Source organism: Glossina fuscipes, unplaced genomic scaffold (assembly GCF_014805625.2).
Source record: "Glossina fuscipes isolate IAEA_lab_2018 unplaced genomic scaffold, Yale_Gfus_2 28, whole genome shotgun sequence".
Lineage (NCBI taxonomy): Eukaryota > Metazoa > Arthropoda > Insecta > Diptera > Glossinidae > Glossina > Glossina fuscipes.
This window is the reverse complement of record NW_023998423.1, coordinates 13,483,660-13,511,631: the sequence shown is the minus strand read 5'-3', so window position 1 is coordinate 13,511,631 and position 27,972 is coordinate 13,483,660. Positions and strand designations below refer to the sequence as shown.

The following is a 27,972-nucleotide window of genomic DNA, read 5'->3' as shown; positions in this document are numbered from 1 at the left end:
TATATATACACGACAATGTTTATGAATATAAACTTTATTTTTACGTAAACATTAATTACAATGTATAATTATTGCCTGATCTTTATGGCACCTGCATAAGAATTTATTTCATCCGTTTACCATTTCTGCAATCTTTAGTTTATATATTTACGTAAATTAAATATCAATGCATCGAGTATAGCAGAAATTACGACGGCCTACATATTTTTAGATTTGTGCCTTTGCTAAAATTCATAACATTTTGCTTGCACTATACAACTATTATATAATGTACTAAGATCGGCTATATATAATATATTTAATAACAGCAAAAATAATTATAAAACTTAAGTAATATTAAAAAATATATATTTAAGCCTAGCTAGAAAAGTGGAATCGTTTTTGGGGAAATGAACGCGTTGCAAATTCTTGATCTGTCTTAAGGAAAATTAAAAGCCGATAAACTGTTAGCAGCGTTGGAGGATACGAAAAAATTGGATGAACACCAACTCATATCTTTTTCTGACTTTCAGTCTACTTTAAAATTTTATTCCCAGGTTCATGTTTGCCTGCAAAGTTTGCAACTGCAGCTTGACAACTTAAAACCTTTCCTCAATCATTCATCCATCATAGCAAAGATAACATAAGTGATATTGTCAGCATAGCTAGAAGCAACCGCTATACGCTGATTGAATAGATTAGAATGACTTAGTAAATCATCAGCCAAGACGCCGTTTCCTAATGTTTTGCGAAAGAGGGCTCCAGAATGTGACCAAAACATCGGGCAAAGAAAGCCGTATGAATTACTTATTGATTTAGAAGCTTTCGGTTGACCCCTAAGTAAATCTGTGTTTTGATCATTACATCCTACGCCTTTTGCGATACAGAGTATACTAAGTTAGTGTGGGCGTATGTAACACGCAGAAAGGCTTAAGATAGACCATTTTTTTTATTATACCGATCGATTTAGAATCATAATATGGATTGATTTAAGCGTGTCTGTCTGTCTGTCTGTCCATGTAAATATGTGTTTAACCTACAGATCGCAATTTTGAAGATATTTTGACGAAATTTTATACAGTGACGTGTTTTGACCTAAAGATGAATGCTCTTAAAAATGGTTCGAAACGGCCTAATTTTTCGACCACTCCCAAAAAACACCCTATTCTGAAAAGTCGTTATATTAATTTTCGTCGTTAATTGCAATTTTCCAAAATTCTCCGTGAAAGTGACTAGAAGAAGTGGCATGATAACTTTTACGGTTATTGAAGGTCGTACGACAAAACGTAATTTAACATAACAAGAGTAACTATATCAAATTTGGACTATCTCGGCCTGTTATTGGATGCTATCTTATATAATGATTTTCACGGAAATTGTGTAGCAGAAAAGCCAATAAAATTTACCTACGATAGTTATTTCATACAAGAATAACAATTGTGTTAGACAATGCGGTGTAGGGTATTTAATGGTCGGCCTTGTCCGACTATAATATTCTTACTTGTTTCTATTTCTTTTTTTCATAATAATCACGAATGCCTGGCATCCTGGAAGCATAGAAAGAAAACGAAACGCAAATCTCTTCAAATTTCTTCTCGCAAATTTCTTTTACTTGTAACTTCCTTCTGCTTGTACGCACCTTCAAAGAAGGGATGGACACTCATTTGCCAAAGATCTAAATCGGTCAGTCGAGTACACGCCGGACATTGAACTAGGAACACCTTTGTTTCTCTAAACGTGACGTTTTGATCATTGCTAATAGATTGTGGAACAAACAAGAGCGATTTTTTTCTTAATTTATTTTATGGCGGACTTTCGATGTTGAAAAATGAAAAATACGGCCATGTAGGTTCAAATAATAGAAAAACTTGGAAAAAAAAGCACACTTATTATTATAAAATAACAGAATTTACTTGATTTTGTTTGTCTTGTGTTTTTACTCAATCTCAATACGTCGTAGTTACAGCAGAAAAAGGATACCCTATATATAGGGGAGTTTTTTTTTTTTGTTCTAAAAATGTAATTACAGAACTAAGGATGACTTGTTATTGGCAGGTTAAAGGAAAGAAATGGTTGTAGCCATACAAGATACGTCATCAGCCAAGTTACACCGGTTTCGTATATGTATGTACTAGGTTTAAACGAAAAGAAAGTTCGTGCGTCGTACGCTTCACAAATTTGAAAAGGGTGTGGTTCCTATTAGGTCAAAAATGTCATAGATTCAAGGGTGTGAAGATGAATTCCAGTTTAAGTAACAGACGCATTTACCAATCATCTTGACGGAGTTCTTGAACATCCTAACATGGCTCAATTAAAATTATGCAGAAATATAGTTATGACACTACACATGAAATATAACTTTCTCCATTGTTTTGCCAAAACATAAGGAGCGTCACTAACACAACTGGAATATGTCAGCTAATGGAGAAGGAGTGTCATGAAATTTTGCCACACTTCGCTTGAAAGTCGATACAGTCTGGATTTATCAGTAGTGATTACATCTATATATCATTCTAAGAACTAATTGGTTCTATTTAATTGTTCGAGTCTATGCGATGCGTCGGAATAGTCAATTAGAACACCTTGTGGACAATAGTAACGCAAATGCTTATCGAATTTTTCAAAAACTCTACAATTTAAATTTTTATCGACTAATACTAACACAACATATAAAATCAATTATCTATAAAGTCATGCGATTTATCTGTCATACTTTTGTTATAAAGGTCATGCATCATCTTATGTTCGAACTTTCTTAAAGTTCTCTTTTGTCGATTACCATCTATCTGTTTAAAACTCGTGAGTTTCAATCGCTTCGTGTCCCTGATTTCAGTTTAGCAGAATTAAAAGCAATTTCCTCAATAGTTATTCCCTTCATGATTACCTTTGCTGGTGAAAAGTCATTCGTTATATGCTGCGCTCGCTGTTAAAGCAATCTCCCAACAAATGTGATGCGTTAGTCTCTTTAATCACTATCAATAATCCATAAGTACTTATTGTCAATGATTTCTTATCAGTGATAGGTTGCTTTATAAGCTTTGCAACAGACTTATCAGCTTAACTACTTGATTATAACTGTAAAAGTAAGCACACATTAAAAAATAATTTAACTGTGTAAGTATTTACTCGATTCGATTTTTAATAAGTTTTGTTGTTGCAAAACGAATGAATAGAAAATTTCAAATCACAAGCAAAAGGCGTAATACTTTTTAAAAAGCCGAAACATTGAATTAAAGCAAAATAATATGGAAAAGGTACTCCTTTAAGCTGAGTAAAACTTTCTATTATCCTTTTACTTCACACATCATCCAAGATTATTATGTTCGAAACAATTTTGTTTTCCATATTATCTATCGCTTCAGTGTTGTTGGTTGTCCTTACAACGGATTAATTATTAGAAAAAAAAAAAAAAAAAATAAATAAATAAAAGGAAAAACTCATACACAAATTTAATTAATTAAAATCATTCGCCGGATAATGAAATCTTATAAAGAAAAGGTGTCCCCTAGACGCGCGCGCATACATGTATACGCAGCCATAGACATCCTCATTTCCTATTAGCAAAAAGTTGATGTAGAAAGAAATTGAGTGTAAAGCTGCAAACCCCAGAACAGCGAACACCAGCGAACATTTAATCAACACACACACATACACACACACACACAAACACTGGCTTCAATTTATAGCAAAGCAATCAACTCACAAATAAAGCGCTGCATTTCCAACACTAACGCAGGCGGAAACGAGAAGTCATACAACATAAGAGCAACAACATTCTCATGCAATTCAATATCGTAGGCAACAAAAAATCTATGGAGAGAGGCTAGTTGGATGGCTGGCCGACTAGTTGCCTAACTGAAAAGTATGAAGTAGTTGTGCACGGTACCGATAGTGATGAAACAGCACACTTTGAACACTCTGTTTAGACGACGACGACGACGACGACGACGACGACAACGACAACGACGACGATGTTTCCGTGTGGAAAATGTAGAGAAAAGCAAAAGCGAAAATATAGGAAAAAAAAAAAAAAAACACTTGTTGATTACGAAATGCCAACCAACTACGAGCAACAAATCGCGCATTGCTAAGAGGGCCGACTCAAAATCCCTAAACAACTGTAGTGCGGCGGGCTGACAGTAGAAGAGACATTGTGCTTTGTTCGTTGCTGATGCAATTGTAAATATCATAAATTTTATGCTTGGAATGTAAAAAACCAAGGAAAGCAAAACGATGCTGCAGGAATTTATAAGGCGTCGGAGTCGTTAGGTGCAAACATCGACTTTCACACAAGTTAGATGATGCGTTAAACCGCAAGGACTAACACCGACCGACCGACCGACCGACCACCTCATATACAATTTGCAAGTTTACTTTTTTCATTCTTTCCCTTTCTTTGCACTTTATTTTATTTTATTTTTTTGTTGTATTTTGTTTTGTGCTTTGTCAGTTTTTTTCCAAGTTTAAATAACTTTACAACTGAATGCAGAGTTATCCTGTTAAAGTATAACTATTACATGCAATTTCATAAAGCCCTAAACTGCAATATGGCTTGTGTGCGCGAGAGCACGCGGGTTTGTATATGCGTGTTTGTGTTCGTTGTATATGTGTGACGCTGTATACGATTAGAACTTTGTTGTTTACATAACTTGGCATTTGTTATTGTATATCTCTTTCTCTTTCTCTTTTTCCCATTCTCCCGATTTTCGGCTAATAAAATTGCAACAATATTTTATTTGTGTACTGGTTCTACATATTTCATCATCACACTACAGTTGTTGAAATTGTGTACTCAAGGAAGAGGCTTAAAAACATGATTCATAGCATTCGCTGAATTTTACAGAATTGCTTGTAAGCGCTTTCGTGTCCACTCAGCACTTGCAACTTATTTCGGTTGATTTATTTTCAAGCTTTAAAAAATTTCGGCACGCAATCGCCTTTGCTAAACGTTTGTAACTCTCGTGAAAAGTTTCAATAGTAAGGAGTGCTTTTCGACGTTCAAAAACTGTTCGCCTGCAAACTTACATTGCGCTTATTGTCTTATGGGAAATCTTCCATCTATAAATTCGAAGCTAACTGTTCGGCAACTTCGGCAAAAGAAAACTCCCCGCAGAGAAAGCGAGTCCCAGGAGATGCTTGCTAGCAGGTTTATTTTCTATGGAGTCACATTACTATGGAAGTCCACACGATTTGAACGCGTCATTGCACTTTTGTATTTATCTAAGAAGTAGTAGAGGCGCCGGGAGCATGGCACTGCTAAGTCAACATTTTTCATTTCAAAATAAAAAATTGTTTGAAATGCGGACAACGCAAGAATGATTTTAGGTCTCAAAGCCAGTATAGTTCGTTGTAATGTGGGTAACTATGAAAGTCACGTAACTCAAGGAAAATCGCTCCATGCAAAACAGTTGCTCGTGGTCATACTGCGTGGGGAATATCTACAATGCGAACATTTCTCGCCTGATTGCCGAGAAGGGTCGTTTGGAAAGTTCTGCGACAATTGCATAATTGCTACAGAATCTTAAGGATGTTGAATAAGGTTAATATTGCTTTGTCCAGTGCACAAGCAGTAGCCGATATCAGCTTTCTCTTTTTCGCACTCGTCGGTCAATAGGACCCACCAATTGGTGCAAATTGTTCTGCTTAACGGAGACGCTAGTTATCATTTTGTATTTTAGCAGCGATTACGGTAGACAAGCAAGTATAGCTGATATAGAGAAGGACTTGCAGTACTGGGCAGTGTATAACATTAATATATTTTTACAATTTTTTGCTTTTAATCCATATTGCGCTTAACAATGGAAAAGATGGAGAATGCATGCTCCAAGTCAAGACAAATAGTCGACTGGTTTCGGGAAGGGATAAGTACACAAAGCTTTATATGTTAGATTAAGCAGAAACAGATTTAAGGAAATTTTGAAAAAAAATTTTTAATTTGATCTAAATTTGGAATTGCTGGCAATGCCTGCGGTGGTTGTGCTCCCCTTTCGAAGTAAACTTTAAAAAGAAAAATGAAGAACTCTTATGCACACTACATCTAGTATTTCTATAAGTATAAGGAGGCTAACTTGCACTCACCATAAATCTAGAGCTAAGTAAACTTTTACGAACCTGGAAATGCACCTCGAAGCGCAGAGTTAATACTTCTTTCATTTGAATTAAAAATGAATTTCAAAGTGAAACATTTTTCGAATTGAACGCATTCTAGCCTATGGACATTTTTGAAAAGAGAACAAGAACAAGGTAATGTAAGTGAAGGAGAAAAATTAAATCAAAAACGAAATAAATGAGAAAAATCATTAGGTGTCAGAACCAGAACTTCGCCAATATTGAATGAATTGAAATTAAATCATAAGCTTTACCTTTTGAGAGAAATCCGTTGACTTAGGGCATATGTTAGGTAGGCATTCACTGCTAGTTTTTGATATTCATTTCAATTCATGTGCTCGCTAACTCTGTTAGTCATTCAACATTTGCCCTCTATTGAGTTTTGTTTATTTTATGTAAAATATGAAAAAAAGGATGAACGCACACCGATGAAAATTTTACACTTAATTTTCTATGTAAAGTCAGCAAACTTTTGAAGTTTTTTTTTTCCTCTTTTTTTTTTTTTCATTTTGAACTCTACATCATCAACATTTTTATGAATGTGTAATTTCTGAACAGTTATACATAAATATATATGTATGTATATATGTATGTATGTATTTATGTATGACTATCCGTTTATGTTTACATTAACATGTCGAAGCCTTATGTACTGAGCCGCATTTTATGTGGCAGTAAGCAATTTACAAAGAGTAAGAAAAAAAAGCTTTATATTTATTATCCTGCACTAGTTGTCATTCATTATGTGTATGAAAGAAGGAGTGGCTATGAATACAATATGTGATCATGATATGTTTTTTTATTAAAGGAGCAAAAATATTGCTGTTGATTGCATTTACTTTCAAGTTCTTTATGTGTCGACCTTAAAATGAATTATTAAAAGTTTTTAATTTAATCTTTAATCTGTAACTGACTTCATTTCATCATTAATTTAATCGCAATTAGTCATTTCTCATTTCTAATTTTTTTTTTTTTTTTTTTTTTTTTTCTTACACCAATGAACATTCATTTATAATCAATAAACTTTTTTTCTAGATTGCGAATATGAAAAAATCGCAATTTAGCAAAATGTCACTGTTGCTGTCATTGACTGTCTATGTGTCTATGCATTTGTTCTTTATATATATATATATATATATGCTTTTCATATAATGTATAAATTTTTTCACATAATTAGTTTCTTTATTTGCTGTCTTTTTATTTATCTGTAGCGTGTTTTTTCTTATACAAGTATGCTAACAACAATATGTTAGCGTAGATTGCACTCGTGACAATTAATGCCATTTGTTATTTATTTTTATTTTGTATTGAACAATTGCTGAAGTTGTGATTGATTTTCCTCACAAAACATAAGACTCCGGCTAAATGGCATTAACAACTCATTATTTACTATGTTATCGCTTACTTACTTATATGGTAATATACTTAAATTATGTTTTTTAAAAAGCCGTCTAAAAAGTATTGAACTTTTAGAATTCAATAAAAAGAAAAATTGTTTATTTCATTTAATATATAGTCCTCGGTAGCCTTGTAAAGTCCGAACCATAGGATAAAAACTTGGCAGAGAGCTCGGAAGATGAGGACATTATCGATTTATCTAGCAAGATACACATCAGCACTCCAGCGTAATGTCTACATTTTTGATTAACGTAACCGACTTGGTTGTTGCAAGTCTTTCTTCTTCCTCTGCTTCTCCTTTTAGAAAGCTCAGTATTACAAGAGGCAAACAAGGTATTAATATTTAGTATAAAATGTTCCCAGCTCAGGGCCATAAATTAAATTTGTATTGTAGTTGTAGCATTAATCATTTGCATTCAGTAAATTTCTCTGATAAAAATAGTCTGAGCAAATTTAGTTTTTCGTAATGACTTCATCATCAATGATTTAATGCAATCGTTTTATACGCTCCCAAGAAACCATAAAATAACTAAGATTCACGATCGGATGCAAGGTAATATGTCAGAAGCTCCTGCAGCTCACGAGTGGAAGAGTAACAAAGGCAGCAAAGATTTTAGCGCAACTATTACGAAACACGAGGCCCTAGCTTGGGCTGTAGAAACGTCATTCCAATGTTGCTGCTAGCAACTATGCTATATGGCTCCCCCGTTTGGCAAAAAACACCCGCGGTGCCATTATAGTGAAGAGGCATTATGGCAGCATATCGACTTTGTGGTCTAAGAGTTAGCGCGGCATATCACTCGGCGTCAGAAGACGCGGCATTGGTAATCGCTTGCATAATGCGAATCGAGCTAGGGCGGGTTGATTAGGCTTAACGACGAGAAAACTTCGGTTCGCTGAGGAATGGCAGAGTCGCTGGAGTAGGGTGGCAGTTGAACTCATCGTCTCATTCCGGACCTAGAAGCGTGGTCGAATAGACGGCATGGTGAGCTCGACTTCCACATAACTCGGTCATTAAACGGCCATGGGTGTTTCCGCGCGCACAGATGTAGATTTGATTAGGATCACTTTTTTCTTGCAATTTTTGTCATTGCACCGAAAATGCTGAAGATATGTACTTTCACTGTTCGAAATACCAATAGTTTGTCATTAGACTTTCTTCTTGGTCTTGAGTAAATTAGAGAATATAGTTTCGTGATCATAAATGATACAATGTCGCCATGCTACGTGACCTTCGAATGCCGCGCAGAGCTAAACATTCCTTTATAACAAGTCGTTGACGTCTTCAAGAATTCATATATTTTATAATTTTTATCCATTCATCCATCAGGGGAAAATAATTGATGTTAACGGCGTCTCACCAAGTTTAGCATGCTTCCGCTAATTTTGAAATTTCTATCTCAACTTTTAAAAACTGAAGAATGCTAACAACAAATCGATTGGGAGCCTCGGGATGGGGAACTATGCTGATCATTGTGTGGTGCATTCATGAGCGGATAACTTTTAAAATTTAAGTTTCGGCGATGCGTGTTCCCCACATTGCTGTGATTTCTAGAGACTTTCTCATCAAAAATGCAACCTATAGCTTTATCCAATCGTCCAATTGGTTTAATAGCTTAGCTTTGACTTCTAACTATTCTCAAAAACAAGTTACTGTTGCTTCCCCATCATATTAGCACAAAATTGATCACAGACACCAGCCAGTTAAGATGTTACTAAACTATAAAAAAAAAAAACAAAACTCGTTTGATTTAAATATAAATAGAAAAGATTTACTATGCGATGTTAAAGTATTTCGTAAACCGGAGACGTGCTAATTAATAATGTAATAACAACAATTGCAAGTTTTAAACCCTCGCATGCGCTTTCCTATGCCTGAGCATCCCTAGCTCTTCTGTGCTTAATATTGATAAATATGCTAAGCCAAATGTCTGCTTTTATTATTAAGTGATTATGTATACGATACATATTTGTATATGTGGATGGATGCAATAATTACTAATAATACATAATTGCCAATATAAATGTTATAGTTGATATCAAATCTCAACCAAATATAAATTTTATCAATAAAATTTTTACATAAATACATTCATTCACATTTAATTCAAACATTTCCGTAGAATATAATTTATCATGAAATCAAACATTTACTGAATTGTGAAATAATCACTAAATTATGAATTAGGTCAATTTAATTTTACGAATATATAATAATTTTACATTATATACATATATATATATATATATCTATATGTACATATATATATCTATATCTATATATATATCTATATGTATATATAAATCTTTTTTTTTTTTTCCTTACTTAACATATTATCATAATATGTGAAGAGACAACAAAAGTGAATGATTGAATGAATGAATGAACAGTTGTCAGTTGTTATCCAGCTGACCAATCAGTCGATTGACTGAATCTACAAATACATAATGCCTTATATATGAAAATTTGATACTTACGTAAAAATCATTTTGAAAACGAAATCATATTTTCAAAGCTCATTAGAATTCAATGCACAAATGAAACACGTACGAAATCCTTAAATATAAATTTAAATAATACATGCCTTGAATCTTTTTATTCCTCTCTCGATATACGTTGCCTCGTTACCGCACTGCATTGTGTAATGTATTATAATATAAATTATTATTTTAGGTAATAAAGCAACTACACGAACTCATATATATTTTGAAATGCGCTCGCCAGTCTAAGCAAATAAGAAGGATATACATATATAAACATCACTTTGGCAAAATCACTAAACTAAAAGTAACCAAAAATTGATAAATTTATTATATTGCTGAGCAGAAAAGAAAAAATAAATAAAGAAATAAATAAAAAAACAAAAAAAAAACCTGAAACAAAATAGAATAAAAGCAACCAATATATGCATAAAATGTAACGGAAACTAAATTAAGAGAAACCGGTAGAAAAACATCGATAGACGAACATTAGATTAAAGCATTTAGTTAAGCAATTTGACGTGCACAAGAAAACACAACACAAAAACATTAAAACAATTTGTACGGAAATATATATATATATATATATAGACAAAAGGCTAGCAAACAGGAATACAAACGTATGACGGACGTAGGCATATACATCGACTTGAAGACATGTCAAGTCAATTTTGGTTACTTTAACTGACTGACTGTGACTGCTTCTTATAATAATTAATTGTTGTCTTTATATTGACATAACTAAAAGATTTTGGTTATAAAACAACAACAACAACAACAACAGCAATGTTTCAAAGGGACAAACAAGCAACAACAAGACTAACTCATATCTAAGCTAAGATATTCAGATGTCTCGTCTCGCTCGTATAGATTTATGCATTATAATTATTATTTATATTATTTTAAACATTCTCAAAGCAATTTCCGTTCAGAGACTTTTGAAAAATATAATTCCAAGTAATCATATAAACAGGATGGTATATGTCAATGTCTACCTGTACATAAGAATATTGTCTTGACTGAGAGTCGCTTCGGCCGCAAAAGAATGTAAAGCTCATGTCTCATAAATAATACAAAAAAAAATGTAGGAGAACCTATCAAAAAGAAAAACTCGCAAAGAGTGAGCGGAGCAATCAAATAGTGTTTTGGACATGCAGCGATTAAAAACAAAGCGAAAAAGTCAGGAAATTTTGTGCAGTGATTCTTTTATGCATACCTAAAAAAAAAAAAAAAACAAAAACTAAAAATGTTTTATTAAATTTGAAAAGAAATGAATTTCATGTACCTTAAGCTTGAAATCAAGATCCAGTTTAAAGTTCCACAAGTCTTAGGGTGCAAGATAAAGAAGCTACAATTAGTTGGAAGGACCTAAACAAGCTTGATCCTGTAGTCAAAGTATTGTACCTCCTTGGTCTGGGGATTTTTTTTTGAGAAAAACAGTGGGGATTTAAGAAAATTTCTGATTTCTGGGAAGAAAAACATTTTGCAACTTGCAACTCATTTTAAGGACAGCGAAGAGAACTTTTGGTCACACGTTTGCTTTTCGTGACGATGTTGCAGCTAATTTTTTTTGCGTTTAATACACCTCGCACACAATACGTATATAAGCAAGACCATGGTAAAAGAAAAAAAAAAACTGTGCGCCAGTAACGCCCGGAAGGTGTTTGCTCAATGGGTTGTGCTTTTTGCCACAGTCGCAGTTAAAGTGGTGTCTGAAGCACTAACCATTAGATCCACGTATACCGACTTGATAGTCAGGTTTCTTAGCTTCCTGCTCAGTCAGTAGCCTTTGTTTATGCTCTGATACCAACACCAACACGCTCTGCGGTAACCCAATGTAGTTTGTTTGTATGTTTTTTTGATACCTTGTAAATTACGAGAGAAACCGTTTGTGATAAAATACATAATGACTCTATGAGTCGATCTAAGCAAGTGTGCTTGTCCGTCCCTCTGTCATTCCGACATTGTTGTGTTACAGGCTGCATATTTTTGCCGCGTTATGATTAAATTCGTTTTGGAGCATGAACGAACTCTATTAAAACTGGTTCAAATCGGGCTGCTTTTTTTTTTTAAATTCCCACATTTTGAAAACACCCATTGTTTTGAATGATATGTAAATAATTGTATTAAGCGGACGGTATTTAGCTGTGGACTATGGCCTACTATAATCTTTATCCTTTGGTTTTCTTTCAATTAGTAAATGTATTACATTCCGAATACTTGGGTTTGTTTTTTTTTTTTTTTTTTTTATTGACTGAAGATAGTAAGAATGCAAAGGATTAATGTGTCCGATCCATTGTAAATATGTAAAAATTATCAGCAAAATATTTCGCCGATTTTATATATTGACTTGAAACCATCGTAGGGTGACAAGAACGGTATTAGAGCCAACTAATTTACTTGCTTCTTTAAAGCTGCTTCGGTTTTGTCAACCTATTAGCTGAGTATTTTAATTTGAAATATTCGAGGGATTTTCATACAAATGGCAACCCTTTGGAATCAATTGGAAATCCCTGAGTGCACACTAAACGCCTGTTACTTTTAAATGTAATTGAAAATCACTTAAACGCACTCGAAATACTTCAAAACATATAGCATAGGCTGTACGAGACAAAAGAAAAAAAAATTATGCTGCTAATGATGAGGATTATGAAAATGACGATTTATGCTCAACACACACAAATATCATGACTGCGTTATTTACTATGTTACTATGCCGAACGTTTATAATTAAGTTGTTTGCTGCTGTTATTGGTAATATAGTAAACGTATATATATATATATATATATATGAGATGTATGTGATTGCATACCACTTAACTTTATTACACGCACTTTATAACGCAAAGCCTTGTAAGTTTGTCTTGTATTCGACAATACTTATATATCCTGTTTTATATAAGTTAGGTGTATGTGCGCGCGTGTGTTAGAATTGAGAAAAGGTAGAAATTCATCTTAATTTACAAACATGAGTTTCCACTTTATGCCAATTTCAATTATGTCACTTACAGACACACATACAGGAAAAGGCATTACATGGCGCACACGTGCACCTACACACCTCTATGGTATTTCTAGATTACATAAATGCTGACACTCTGTTATAACTTAACATTTCTTAGTTATATGCGTAAGCGATAATACGAACACAGTACTTTTATATGTAATATTATTCCGTACGCTTTTGTGTGCTTGTGTATGCACATGAGCACATTTGTGTATATGAATTTGACGTGCATAAATGTTTGGCATACGTAACACTAGCATATATGACACAAATAAGTTAATAGGTATATATAAGTATATATCTCTGTATATATGTATATACATATTTACATTGCCGTTATGTTTTACATATCAAAGAAATGGTGCGTGTCGTATATTATGAGTCTAATTTTGACATTTGACATAAAGTAGCTGTCAAAAAATGTTCTAAATACATTCCAACTAATGGTCTTTTGACATTTATGCACAGTTTCTCCTTTAGTAATAGAACCTTAAGCTCAGAGGAACTGCCGTTTATAGATTATCTACTTAAATTTATTGAAAATTCGATTTAAAAAAAAAAAATTCTTCTCTATATAGATAATCATGTTCGATGCAAATGTTATTGCACTGAATGCCTAAAAGTATATTAACTTTTTTATTCAATTTGGGACAAGAAAAAATATACTTTATTTATATCACATTGGCAAATAAATTTCTGCCGTTCTTTAAAAGTTAATTTAATTTTAATAAAAAATTAGCAACTAATTAATCAATCTATAATGTGTGCCCAACATTTAACATGATTTCCACTGCCCCCTTTGGTAGTGAGGGTCACCCAGTTTCGATTCGAAAATTGTCTACAACTAAGCTCTCAATTCTCCATCAGTATTAAATAAGACTTGGAAAACGGAAAAGGTAGTGATCCATTGATTCCAGAACGAGAGAGCACGACGTGTGTGGCTGCATTTCCCAGTCATGCTTCCTTGATCTTAAGGACGATAAGGCGACGGAAGTTGTCGTGCAGCAAAAAAATTCCATCTGGTTCCTGCTTTTAAATAGTCGTCGCGATGCGTTCCATCTATTAAACGCAGAGTACTCCGCATTGATTGTTCGGTAGATTCCTGCAAGAGCACGGCGTGTGTGGCAGCACTTCCCAGCCAAGCTTCCTTGATCTTAGGGACGATAAGGCGAGGGAAGTTGTGGTGCAGCAAAAAAACTCCATCTGCTTCCCACTTTTAAATAATCGTCGTGATGCGTTCCATCTATTAAACGCAGAGTACTCCGCATTGATTGTTCGGTAGACTCCCGCAACTTCCTTCCCAAATCTTCGTTTCTGCGCGGTCTCGCTTTTTTGCCGAAACTAAGCCATTCCTTGTGCTGCTTCATATCAATAAGCAAGTGCCAGTTCTCGTCCCCAGTACAGAAATTATTGCTTGCATCCAAGAGTTGAGCAATGATGAGCAAGGAAGTTAAGTTGACATTCCATTTTGATGATCTGAAAATTAACCAAAAAAAAAAAAGAACTGTTTTAGGCTAGAACAAAACATCTTCTTTGGAATGAAGTACAAAATTATGCGAAAATATTTAATGCTGAAATGTTGAAGAATTCGCCTAAACTTAGTTGCCAATCTATTAATTAATGCCCATAGCACGATAAGCTTGATCTTTCTATTTATTATGGCCCAAAAAACACCTTCGCTTACGTGCATTATTCAAAGTGGAAAAGAAAAGATATTTAGTTTAAGAATAGCGTAGAATTCCTATAAAGGTAAATGAAAGAATATCGGCCTTGATTGCCAAAGTAGTCTTAAGTTTTCCCGCTATTAAAATACATCGTGTAAGAGTTATTGAACTTGGATATTGAATTGATTCTTAAATACTATATCGATTTAGATTTGAAAGAACTTGTCGCAAAGCGAGAACACAACTAAATATTCGCGTACGAGTGGACACTGAGTGCTTGCAATCACAAGCTAGTCGTTTGTTAATAATCATGAATGGCGTACTTTTTCATATATATAAAAATATATCACGAGTTTCAATCAAATTTGGTTACTTTGTAGTCTGCTTTAGTTTATTTATGCATTTCTCTATTTGCCATTTCTCTCTAATTCTCTGCAAAATTGCACTTTTATCTATAAAGCCATATGCCTAGCTGTCTATGTGACAAATTGCTCAGAGATTTCATATGTCAATTTTATTATTTAAAATTTATATATAGATTTTTGCATATTTTATTCATTTGCGAAGTATACAAGTATGCAAAAGCCTCGAAGAAAAATATATTTTATAATATTGTATATATTTTGTGCTCACTTTTAAACACATTTATATCTAAATTGTATAAGCATACAGAGTATTTAAAAAATGATCATTCACTTGGTAGGTCGTATAAGCAGATAGATTTAAAAGTGATGATATAAAAATGTACTTTATAGCTTCCATGCATGTCCAAGTTGATGAAAGAAGATCACGCAGATTTCATTAAATTCTTTATAAATATTCTTTTTTGCCTGTTTTCAAAACCAATTCGGCTACAGGCAGTAGAGTGGAGATAGGTGAACAACATTTTTATCTTTATTTATTGCTGTACATTTTTCGTCCTTGGTAGTAAGTAGTAGTATGAGGTTTACAGTTCGATGTGTTGAAAACTTGCATATTGCAAAGTAAAAGAAAATATATAGACCCAGATAACTATAAATGTGTGTTGATTAGTTCCTCTATTTATTATTAATGAATATCACATAGGAATTATTGAAATGTATATCTGGGAAGTAATCAGTCAGCTGAAGAGAAGGGGGTTACCTTAAGAAAAAATGTTTATTATTACTTCCTTCGTAAAGGAAACGTATACGATTTGAATATCAAAAGAGGCTAACGGAGAGATAATGTTATCGGGCGAACATGTGCATATCTTATAAAACAATTATGCGATGAGGCAGCTGCACTATAGTTGTGTTATGGCTATGTGAATGATTAAAACGATCTTCCCCTTCTCTCATGTAGGCTAGAAAGATCATCAAATTCATGGTCGAATTAGTTCTTTGCCAAATATATTGCAAAACGTGATAACAGTTCGAAAGTGTTCAAAACAACACTGCTTGCTCTCTCTCTTCCGACATTGCTTTGTTGATCTTCAATTATTTGCCATTCTTGGTTACGTGTTAAGTATCGAAAAGAAAACGAAGAAGGCGCAGAACAAGAAACAATAATATCGATAATGATGTAACTGTCAGATTACTGTTGACATACACTGTATAATTGGCTAAATGCCTTTGTTTGCTTTCAAGTCCAATTCATTTATAAACACCATGGACATATGCTTTCATTTATTATTACGTTTTTTTTTTTTTTTTTTTATCTTTCACTTATCTTTCTATCGCAATATCAGAAAATGTTATTCATTCGGATCATTTCAGTTTAATTCCGTATTGCTTTCAATTCAACTCCTCTGAGTTTTTTGTAGTTCTTTTTTTTTAATTTTCTTTTTTTTGTTGCTTTTTATTATTACACTAGATTTAATATATATATCATTTAATTAATTTTTGCGGTCATTAAAAAGTCAATAACAACAACAGTATCAGTGAACTATTCTGCCTTTAGTACAGCTTACGGTTAACAACATATATAAATGAAATGATTTATATTACAATTATTTAATATAATAAATTTATTATTGAAAGCAGCACAACAACATAATCAATAAGTGTTTGTCTGTTATTATAGTTTTAAATAAATGAATAAATATTTATATCAATAGTATCAAAGGATATTAATATTCATATTAATATAATTATATTAGTTTCGCATAATAATTTAACTTTTGCTCTCCGTTTTGATTTATTGCATTCACTATCACAAAACACTAAAATCTATCGAGTATGAGCAGAATTTAGCCAATCCCGGAATATGTAATTACAAAAACAATTATTGTAAATGAGCGCGAAGAGTCTTTAAAGTGTTTTGCATTGTGCCTCAAGCGAGAAGTAAAGTCTTCCAATCGTGTCTGTTTAGTTTTGAATACTGTTTCTCTCGCTAAACAAGTGGTTAGACATTATCCGATTACTAGTACAGACGGAATACGTTATTATGTATTCAAGTGGCCACCACTTGAAATTACGCACAACCGACCGAATAGCCTACCTTAAGAGAAACCGGTTATCAAATATTACGAAAGCAATCATTACTTATCATGATCATATATTACCTTACCCGGCATACATCTCATGGCGTTCATTGAGAAAATTGCGGATTATTTAAGAGAATGTGCTGTGGCGTTTGCTACAAGAGGCAATGAAAGTAATTTGTGTTTATCATTTATCCAATTAGTTGTAGATTAAATAAAGGCGATCATCAACTTTTCACTGCAATGCGAACATTCTTTGCTTAGAAATACTCACCTACACCTTTCCTCATATTTCGTTTTGTTTGTGCTTAGCTAATGCCAAACTGACTGGTCTTTCCTCGTAAGTATTCACTTAGGTATGTGAACTGTTTTTCACTAAGCATTCGTATCTATTAGGTGTAGAAATAAGTTCTGTGTATTGAAATTGAATGGTTTACAGAACATATCTGTCGCGTGCATTTCTCTCGCCCTTTCAGGTATAGATAAATTTTACATTGATAATTGTACGGTATAAGTTTCAATTTAATTATATAGAAGTTGTCTTCTTATTCTGTTTTCAACTGAGAAAAACAATGCGGCTAAAGTTACTGTAATGATTAAGTTGGCTTGGGCTGAAAATGTAGTAAGCAGGGAAACAGTTGGTAAGCCTTGATGGCGAGAAAGCTTTTCAAAAGGTGCTAGATGAAGAATTTCATCAAATTATTACGTGCAGCACGAAATGAATCCTATACGACAATCCTGGACAAAACGAAAGCATGAGTTGGTCCAGTGTAGCCATTCACGTCCCTTGCAAATCCGATTTTTCATGCCCAGAAAATGCTACTGCGCTCTTGGTGGGACTGTAAAGTAATCATCTGCTGCGAAATTCTAAAACTGTTACATCTGAACGATACAAAGCCCAAAGAACTCGAAAAATCAATCCAGGAGCACAGGAAGTGATCTTTAACTTGGGCTAAGAACTTCCACTGCACGAGGCTTAGTCTGCAAACCTGCTTTGTGCCGATTGCCGCATGCTCAGATCGATGCAGCAAATCAAGAGTTCACAGCGGTGTGCAAACCCGGTAAACCTCGAAACCACGAGAGATTTCCATGGCGACGGTACCAGTTAAGTGGCAAAAAGTCGAAGATGGTGACTGTGTGCATCTCGATTAGTAAACTTTGTAACGAGTACTTTTTAATGAATTTTCTTGCACACCTATTACTTGCGTGGACTTTCGCTCGACATGTGGTACGCGTGCTAGGGAGCATTCATTCATTTGTATAAAACTATTATTAGAACACTATTTGATTATTTCTTTTTTCTTGCTGCTTGCTTAATGGTTTCTTTATTTTTAATTATTTTCTCTGGAATAATTTAGTTTAAGCTTTTACTTTTCTTTATTGAAAAGTAAAAGAAAAACCTACTCTCTTAACCAGTTAGTTCTCATTGTTGGGAAATACTCGGAGTTATGGGAAAATGGTAGTATTTTGTAATACATTATTTTTTGTGGCATAAATTTAGCGCATATTTTTCAAGGCGGTCGCAACAACTAAAATTAATGATACATTATGCTTTAGAAGTTTTTATGTTGTTCTTCAATGTTGTTATTGGCTGAAAATGTTTCGCAAACAATATGAATAAATAAATAAATAAAAAAAATAAGCTTGTTATGGTTTAAGCTTATACAATTATATCTCGAAAGCGCTGTTAACAATGTTATGATGTGTTAAGAGAGCTAAAAGAGTGGTATAACTTTTATCGTCATACCGATTACACTTTCTGATAATCACTTGTACATGTCAACTATGATTACACTTTATCGTTAAAATTTTTAATGCTGAAACACATATGGTTGTCTAGAAAATATTAAGCTTGCTTTTGCCCACAGCAAAGTTGTAGCAAGCTGCACGAACATAATTGGCGATAAACTGCAGAAAATGTGCATAATAATTTGACAAAAGCAGAGTATAAATGGAGATCGCTGATGCGAGTTTGCTTCGGGGCATTAGCTCGTTTGGAAAATGTTGTTTAGAAAGAAAAGTAAATGTTTATATGCGTCATGATATGTAATACAAACTAGTAAGAACATTATATTCGGGCGACGCCAACTATTACATACCCTACACCACTTCGCCTAGTACAGTTATTCGCTCCTTTTCTTGCACCATTCTTATGCAAAGCCATAGGTTTCATGAACGCCTGCATATTGAAAGGTTAGATTTTCTCTCCAACTAAGAGTTTGAGTTTCGCGAATCCGCCTATATAAGTAGAGATCCAAAAAAACATAGACCTATGTAATCCAACTTCCATTTATTTGTTTTGCTGAAACGCTCCTATAAGTTGTTAAGAGACCAAGAGATTTTTTATATGAATGGCTCAAATTAGGTCCACTTACTTTTTTTATTTAACTACTATCATAAGTAAATTTTCATCACAAAAAAATTACCAATGAAGTTTTTTTTCCAAAAAATAGACCAAGGTGATCCAAATCCGGTGAGATGGATTTTTTTTTATCAATTTACAATTATGAGCTAATCTTAATATATAAATATTAGAGGGACGACCTTTTTACCATATAAAGCTTTGGTTTCCGCAGGAACGGTTCTATGAGAGGAAGATGAAAAAATTGCTCCAACCGGTCCAAAGTTTTCATACCAATTTAGAATGCGGACAAACTACTACTTAATCACTTTTACCGAAAAAATTTTGGAAATCGTCATTGTTTTTCCATATAACGACTTTTCAGAATAGGACCTTATATGTGGAGTAGTCGAACCATTTTCAACAGCATTTGTAGTTGGGTGAAAACACGTCACTGTATCATATTTCATCAAAATATTTTAAAAATTACGACCTTTAGCTTAAACACAAATTTACATCGACAGACATCAACCGGACAGGCAGACAGACAGGCTTAGGATTCTGAATCAATCAGTATAATAAAAGGTGGGTTCATCTTAAACCCTTTTGCGACTTACATGCGACCGCACGAAGTTAATATACCCTTGTAGGGTATTATAAGTCCTTTTTGATGTCTTATGACAATAGTCAGCGAATACTAAGCGAAAACGTGTGACGTGTTTAATGGTCAGCTTTTTCCTCTTATAACGTTTTAACTTGTTTTAAATTGAATGAAACGAAAGCGATTATGTATCCGAAAAGACGAGAGATAGAAGATTTATACCATTTTCATTTATAAGGACTCCTTATATCTTGTTTGATATGAAAAATCCTTTGAATTGCATAACATTTTTCTATTCCATAATATTATTGTTAATATTGGCTTAGAAAATTTTCCTAGTTTTACAACTTCATTAAAATGTATGCTAATCTGAAAAAGTTTGTGCATTTACTTCATTATCTTTATCGTTAACAACGATGTAGGTGTGCATTGTATTTTTAATATTTTTTAGGATATAATATAACTACAAAAACAAAAACAACAACAGTAGCAGCAACAACAACACAAAACTATGTCATAAAATAAAAGAAAAACTAGTTGTTTGGTTTGTTTGTTTTTTTTTTTTTTTGCCCATAATAAGCTAATGTATCTTTTGAAGTCGTTGCCAAAAACATTTTCCAGTTAATCTACACAAAACACAACACAACACAACACAGCACAGAACACCTACACATCTGTTACCACCACATGTATATATAGTTAAAGATACTTAGAGATAAATGTATTTAGCATTGTTATCATATTTAATAGGACCGATGATGCAAATGTAGCCAAAATGTTGATATAAAGAGAAGGAAGTGAACTAAAACACATTATATAAAGAAATCTGAAAGTGTAGGATAAGAGGAATACGATTAAAAAAAAAAAAAAAAAAAAAACAAAAAAAAAAAAAAAAAAAAAAAAAAGAAGAAAAAATCAGGCCAAAAACTGCAATGATAAGAATGAGAAAATGCAAAGAAAGCATTATTTGTTATAAGTAATAGGGTTTGAGTGTGTTGGTTCCAGTTTTTTTTATTTTTTTTTATATATATATATATATATATTTTTTTTTTGTTATCTCGGAACTGGCAACAGTTTGATAATTTGGCACTAAAATCTTTGAAATGAAAATCGGGGATGTTACCACCGTCATAGCTTAAGCTTTAGAAACGGATTAGTTGCAAGTTAAAAAATAGGAGCAAAAGAAAGAAAGAAGATCCAACTGGCCACTAAGTGCAATATCATAAATATTCATGCATTTATTTAATGCAACTAAATGCGGTTACTTGTTGTTGGCTTAATGCCCATATAGTAGTCATGTATGCTAATAAGCGATATTCTCTCATTTTGAACACATTTCAGTACAATTATTTGATGGAGTTTGATTACCTACCGAAATCAGACATAGAAACGGGGGCATTGCGCACCGAAGAACAGCTTAAGGAAGCCATTAGAAATCTACAGGTAGGTTAAATTTTTTTTTTTTAACCACATTTGGCAAACTTTTAACAGTTAAAAAATGTATTTTCATTTTTTTTGTAAAGCGTTTTGGCAACATTCCAGTGACCGGCGAAATAGATGCCGCCACACGCAAACTTATTCGTAAGCCACGTTGCGGTGTAGGCGATAGTAATCAAACGACAACATTCTCACCGGATAATTTGCATCATAGTCATCGCATCAAACGTTACGTACTGCAAGGACCTAAATGGGATAAAACAGATTTAACATGGAGGTAAGTTAAGAAGTTTTCCATCGCTTTTAAAATCATTTTAAAAAATGACAAATAGAAGGGCACGACATCAAGAAGTGATGCTTTTAATAGCATAACAACTTATCTCTTCCACAATTTGCAATATTTTCAATTAATTTTAATGCTAAACGAACTGTAACGTGTTAATTGTAATTTTTATAGCGCAATTTCATAACGCAAAAGAAACATGAAAAGAAATCTGAATTAATTTTCATTACTAAATGCATGATGACGCTAAGACACCGCATTGATATAAAGATAACGACAGAAGATAGAAGAAGAAGTGACTATGAGAATGAGTCGCGGGCACAAGGGGTTAAAACTAAACGAAAGTAATACTCACCCCCTTGTATATTCAGAATGATAAGCATATACATGTATCTATGTTTATGCACATACACTACTTTCTATTCGAGGGTTAGTTTTAAAAGGAAATCTTTAACCTTAACTAGTTAAAGAGTGAACCGAAGCAAAAATTTTATTAACAAGATTTACTCCGCATTTATTTCGTTTCGTTTTTAACGTTAAGAATGCATTCGTCCTTTATGACATTCAAAAGTTTCTCGGTTTTTTTCTTTTTTTTTTTTTTTTCTTGCTCTAAATGTTAAAGTGTACACTTTTTCATCGTGCTTTACAATCTTTGTAGGAGGATATACTTTATATAGTATATGCTTACTGACGTAGACGAAGATTTCCATAAATTTTGCTTTCACTCGTAGTAGAGCTCGTTTACTTTCTCTTTCACTATTTAGCTCAATTTTCGTCTAGTGGTGTTTCCATGCGGAAAATACTTAAGAAGAAAAATTTGTTTTTCACTTTTAAACCTTTTCAAAAATATTAAAAAATATTCAGTACCCCGTCCACATAAAATGCATGCAATAGTATATAGTTTTCCTAATAAAGACCATTCTTTACTTCATTACTTCATTAAAATCAACCCTTACTTATGTAATTAAGTCAACGTTATCAGGCATTTTTCCATTTCATATATTATTTCACTTTACATTCACGGGACGACTCTCCTTTCTTCTTATTAGTAATTGTAAAGCAACCCATTATCGACGTATTATTTACAATTGTCTACGCGTTATATACAATTATTGATGTTGATTGGTTATAGCAAGTATTAATTACTGGGCATGTACCTGTGAAATCTTCCATCTTTCTGACTTTCTGCTCATTTTCATAAGACTTGAAGAGCAGCTCATCAAAGATTAGCAAAGTGAGCGAAAAGTCCTCATCTCAAATAGTTTAGCGTACGTTCTTAAGCAATTGAAGGCATAAAAGAAATTCACTAGTGGACCTAGCAGTCATATGTTAATCAGGCTGAGGAGAATCGGATCATGCACTGACAAGTAATACTTTGAGGGCGGGGGTAAATAAATTTTGAGGTATACTGCGTTCAAAAGGTGACACCAACAATATTTTTGTCATTTTTAAATCTGTTGGCTATTCCAATATTTCGCCGCCTTCAAAGTAACCCCCTTCAGAGGCTATACAATTATGCTAACATTTTTTCCAATCCTCGAAATAGTTGTTATAGTCGATTTCCGAGATGACCATTAAAACAAAGTTTTCTGCGATTCGGCTCGTATGTCTTCACTCGAGTCAAAACGTTGTCCCGGGAGGATCCTCTTAAACTTAGGAAATTGTCAGATGTCAAATGAACCTAAATCAGTTGAATAGGTTGCAAAATATTTTTTAAAATTTTGTTGACTCTTGCGTTCCGATTGTTAATCGATGGGTTTTGAGCTCCGAATTTTTGATATGTTTAACGTGACTTAAATCGGTAGAGGCGCATTGTCGTGCCGAGCGCTGTTCCTCTTCAATCCGAACTTGGCTTTCTTTTGAACTGTTTAAATAACTTGTCAATCTTTCTTTCCAACAAAGTCTGCCCACCAACGGTCGTCTGCAACATCGTAAACGTTTTTGCACAAGAAATTTCATTTCGCAAATTTAATGCAAATTCCTTCCTCAACAAAATCACGTATTGTAAACATAGGGAAGATCTACCCTTTTTTGTCATACATTGGTTTTTGTATGCACAGCTGAAACCCTAATGACTTTTCGGATGTGAAGTTTGACACAGATATTTGCAACAGCGCTGCTGTTATTCGATTTATTTGCGCAATTGAACTTGAATATTGGTCTTAGTTTTTGAACAGTGTACTATGTTTTTTTAATTTTATTTAATAATTCCGGGTAGTTTTTACACAGAGCAGATTGAAAAGAGTCTTATAGCAATTCAATCCAAGCACAGCCCGTAAGTACCGGAAAATGAGCTTAATACACTACAAAGCAATCCATCAATGCTGGAGCTAACAAATTATATGAAAAAGATTTGGAATTTGATGTGTAGTTAATAGAAAAGTTATCTTTTTCAAGATAGGTTTGCTTCACTTTTCCTCTACATACAAATTCTAGCATAAGATCGACAGTTCAGTTTTACTCATTACTTTCGGCGACACTATACATTACATAGTTTTAGTATGAGATAATTACAAGTTTGATGATGATAAAGCAAACACAGCACACGATATTAATACTAATGGTTGTTTTTGTTGTGGGCCCTTAAGAGCGTATTTATCAATTGTATGCAACTTTGTATTTCGTTCTCTTTCAGTTTTTTTTTTTTTTTTATTATTTTTTTCAAGTTGTTTTTTTTTATAAACTAAAGAAATGATGAAGTTGTTGTCGTTGTTATTGTTGTTGTTGTTGTGAAATCTTGTCGACAAGCATGTTTCAAAGTTCATTAAACATTTTGCGCCAAATTGAATTTTATATATTATACAAGTGTTAACGAATATTGCTTTTTTTCATCCAACTCGAAGCTTAGAGCGGAGAGCGAAGAAAAATGAAAAACTTGAATATTATGCTATGCTGCTGCTGTATTAAGCAACAGCTGATACTATAAAATTAGTATTTTATGCAAATTACATAATTAAGCATAAAAACATTGCATTGAGCTTTGTTTGCCTCCTTTTTTTTTATTTTTTTTTCCTCATTCTTTGTTGTCTTTTTTACTTTTTTCTTGTTTTTTTTTTTTTTTTTTTTTTTTTGATCGTTTAATTGTTATTTGCAAACGTTAGCCTGTTTAGGGTAAAGAAATTTGTCGAAAAATCCCAGAAACTAATATCATTTAAATTAATGATCTGTTGTTATAAATTTGTTTCGCTTAATTAATTATAAGATATCAATAGAAATATTCTCATGAAAGCGTACAAAATTGTTACGCTTTATCTATCCATTTAATGTGTATAGCGGAAATTGTCCATGTCCTGCGCATCTAAATAAATATTATATTATATGGCGATGCATATATATTCATATAGATGGCAGGTTCTTGTTTGTTAGATAAGTATGATGTGTACTTCTGTGTAGAGTCAGTCATCTATTATTGTTTATAAAACAGCTATTGAGGCTATCTACGTATGCGAAAATGTATGCGTTCTACATAATATTCAATTACATATGCAAACCTCATTCGCTCGCATATATTTTTGGCCTTGTCGTCGCGATCCTTTCTTGTTTGCTTTCTTGTCTTTCCCATTCTTTAAATATCATCTTTTAAAACAATTTCTTCCCGAGGACATCTGCTTGTGAATCCTATTTTGTTTCTCTTTCATTATTGTTGTGTGAACCTGTTTGGCCTTACAACAACGAAGTACGTATTTGAAGCAAATCCTTGGGCATGTACACTGGCATTTGCATTTCAATAATATCATCATCAACTCGATACTCATACATATGCATAACAACATACGAACAGCATAACCAACCATACTATCAAATATTGCCAGTATAACACCATACACAACTAAGTAAAGAACGAGACTAATTTCTTTGCTTTCTCTCTTTCTAACTACGTAACTATATTGCATTTCTACAAACAGCCAGTCATGGATTTGAATTTCATCGACGTACGGCATCAACTTAATTTAATAAACAAAACGTTTAGTTTTACTATACAAAAGTGTATATATATATATACAAAGCACACATATATATACACACGCATGCACACGCACACGCACATTTGCACGCCCAATTTAATTGCATTTTATAGTTTAATGCAATTATTTATGCTTATTTTAAATCACTAGATATGTTGTTATATATATGCTCATGTCTATCTATCGTTACTGTGGGTTGTGCGCGTACGGTCTGTAATGAAGCGTATTTTCTATTCGAAAACAAACATATTTATTTACATGCTTGTAAATACATCAACAGCACGTTTTATGGGATTTTTGTAAGGCATTCAGCCTTTACGTAACACGATTTCATTCATGTAATTAACTAACGCTAACGAAACTATACGGAAATGCTTTCAAGAAATTTTAAGAATTTTTGAGAGATTTTCCAAAAATCCCCGTTAGGCTTCATTGCACGCATCAAAACCACGAACTCTAAAGCAAGTCTTGATTTTTTAAGGCTCGTGGAAGAATACGATTGAAGTGTAAAAATAAATCTTTGGACTCGTAAAAGTCGTGTCTTCATTTTATACCTTAGGCTATCGAAAAACTCGGTATGCCAAACTTCGTGCTCATTACTTTTGAGGCATGAAAACTAAATCAAATCCCTCATTTATTTAATTTATATTAAAAGACATGCGATAAGAGAGAGATCCCTCAAGATATGTCCTTCATACGTAGCGATAAAGTAACGATCAGCAACGATTCTTTCTAGAGAAGAGAGGTTAGTAAGGAGAGGAAGTAATTCTTGTGAAATTTCGACTCGAAACTGGAAACGTTTGGAATGGTGAGCAAGACGGTCAATGACAGGAAAAGTCACGTATGTGTGTCGGGCCGAATGTGAATATATATAATCAACGAGTACGAAGATACGAGGATAGACATGTGTCCCTCGAATCTCCTGCGTAAAACGCTATTAGCCAAAAAAATTCTGGTGATATCTTTTACACGCGTATCCAAATATATATATATATATATAGCGAATAATGTGTTAGCCGAGGCTGATCATATAGTTAAGGTTGTCAGAAATGAAATGAAATATCGCAACGGTTTTCAAACGTGCAATAGTTTGAATTATTTTAGTGTAGCTAGCTGGTGTATCACTATTCGCCATTACATCTGCGTGCGGGTTATTAATCTTTCTCAGCTTGCGTCAGTTAATCCGGTACTGAATTGTTTGGATTATTTTCATAATCTGAACTATCTGCTCTTTTATTGGCTAGGCACAGTAGGAACGGTATACGAACGGACGAAGTGATGGTGCACATGCGAGAATAGAGCAACGAGAACGTAGAAGGTCATATGACATATCGGGCTGGGTTTTGGGCGTGAATCAATGAATCTAAGCTAAGAATTGCATTTTCCAATCCTCCAATAACAAACGATAGATAGACGCGCGGGAGGGGAGGCAGATGGGAAGACGTAAATTGGTAAATGGAAGAAAGTCTCACAGATCAATCGACATTAAATAAGCATGTTAAGGGATAAGCATAGGAACGATGATGAATGTTCCACTAGAGAGACGTACAGACGTGCAAATAGCGCAAAAACTATCCTGACTTTAGAATTGTAACCGATATGAACATAATACTAACTAGATGGGCTGGCTAAAATGGATATACGGATAGTACGAATCGACAAACGAACAAGAGAGATGAAAGATCATGCGACAAGATGGAAAAAGGAATAATGATAATTATGGTTCAGGTGACTTAGTGTGTCGTCTGCCGAATGTTAAAAAGATGTAATAAAGTTATCATACCGTCTCGCGCTTATGAAGAGGCCAGTCAGTCCTATTGTGTCTACTATCAGAAGAAAATCTTTTCAATTTAAATTTTAATCTTTACTTCCAAGTGTGAATAAGTAATGAAAAGTAATCTTAAAGAAATCTTCCTATGATTTACTTAAACGGTCAATTCACAGCTGGCGGGGTTTAGACGCACACATATTTATGTATGAATGCGATAGACATTGATTAGCTTAGCTCTGTCATGAATGCATGCCATAGACGTTGTTATGAAAAAGTTACTCCTTTTTCTTTTTTTTTATTTTACTTATTTTCTCTTTATGATGATTGTCGAAGTTATTCTTACGTTTTTTTGCCTCTTGCATGCAGTATCTATTTGAATATCTGGGAATTTTCATCTGTGTGTTGAGATTGCTGTTTCTTTTTTTTTTTTTTTTTTTTCTCTTTCTTTTCTTTTTTGCTTGTTTTTTTTTTGGTTTTTTTTTTTTTTTTTGATT

At 33.4% G+C, this 27,972-nt stretch overlaps 1 protein-coding gene across 2 annotated transcripts in view; it reads left to right on the top strand.

The window, feature by feature from the left end:
* The window catches only part of LOC119636673 (matrix metalloproteinase-2), a 394,606-nt gene that overhangs the window by 44,844 nt on the left and 321,790 nt on the right, over positions 1 to 27,972 (top strand). The window contains exons 2-3 of one of the 2 annotated variants that reach the window (XM_038032204.1): positions 21,364 to 21,465; positions 21,546 to 21,736. In XM_038032204.1, coding sequence (XP_037888132.1) covers positions 21,364 to 21,465; positions 21,546 to 21,736 — 293 coding nt within the window. Of the gene's footprint in view, positions 1 to 21,363; positions 21,466 to 21,545; positions 21,737 to 27,972 lie in introns of those variants that run through there. The other variant, XM_038032207.1, reaches the window with a different exon arrangement.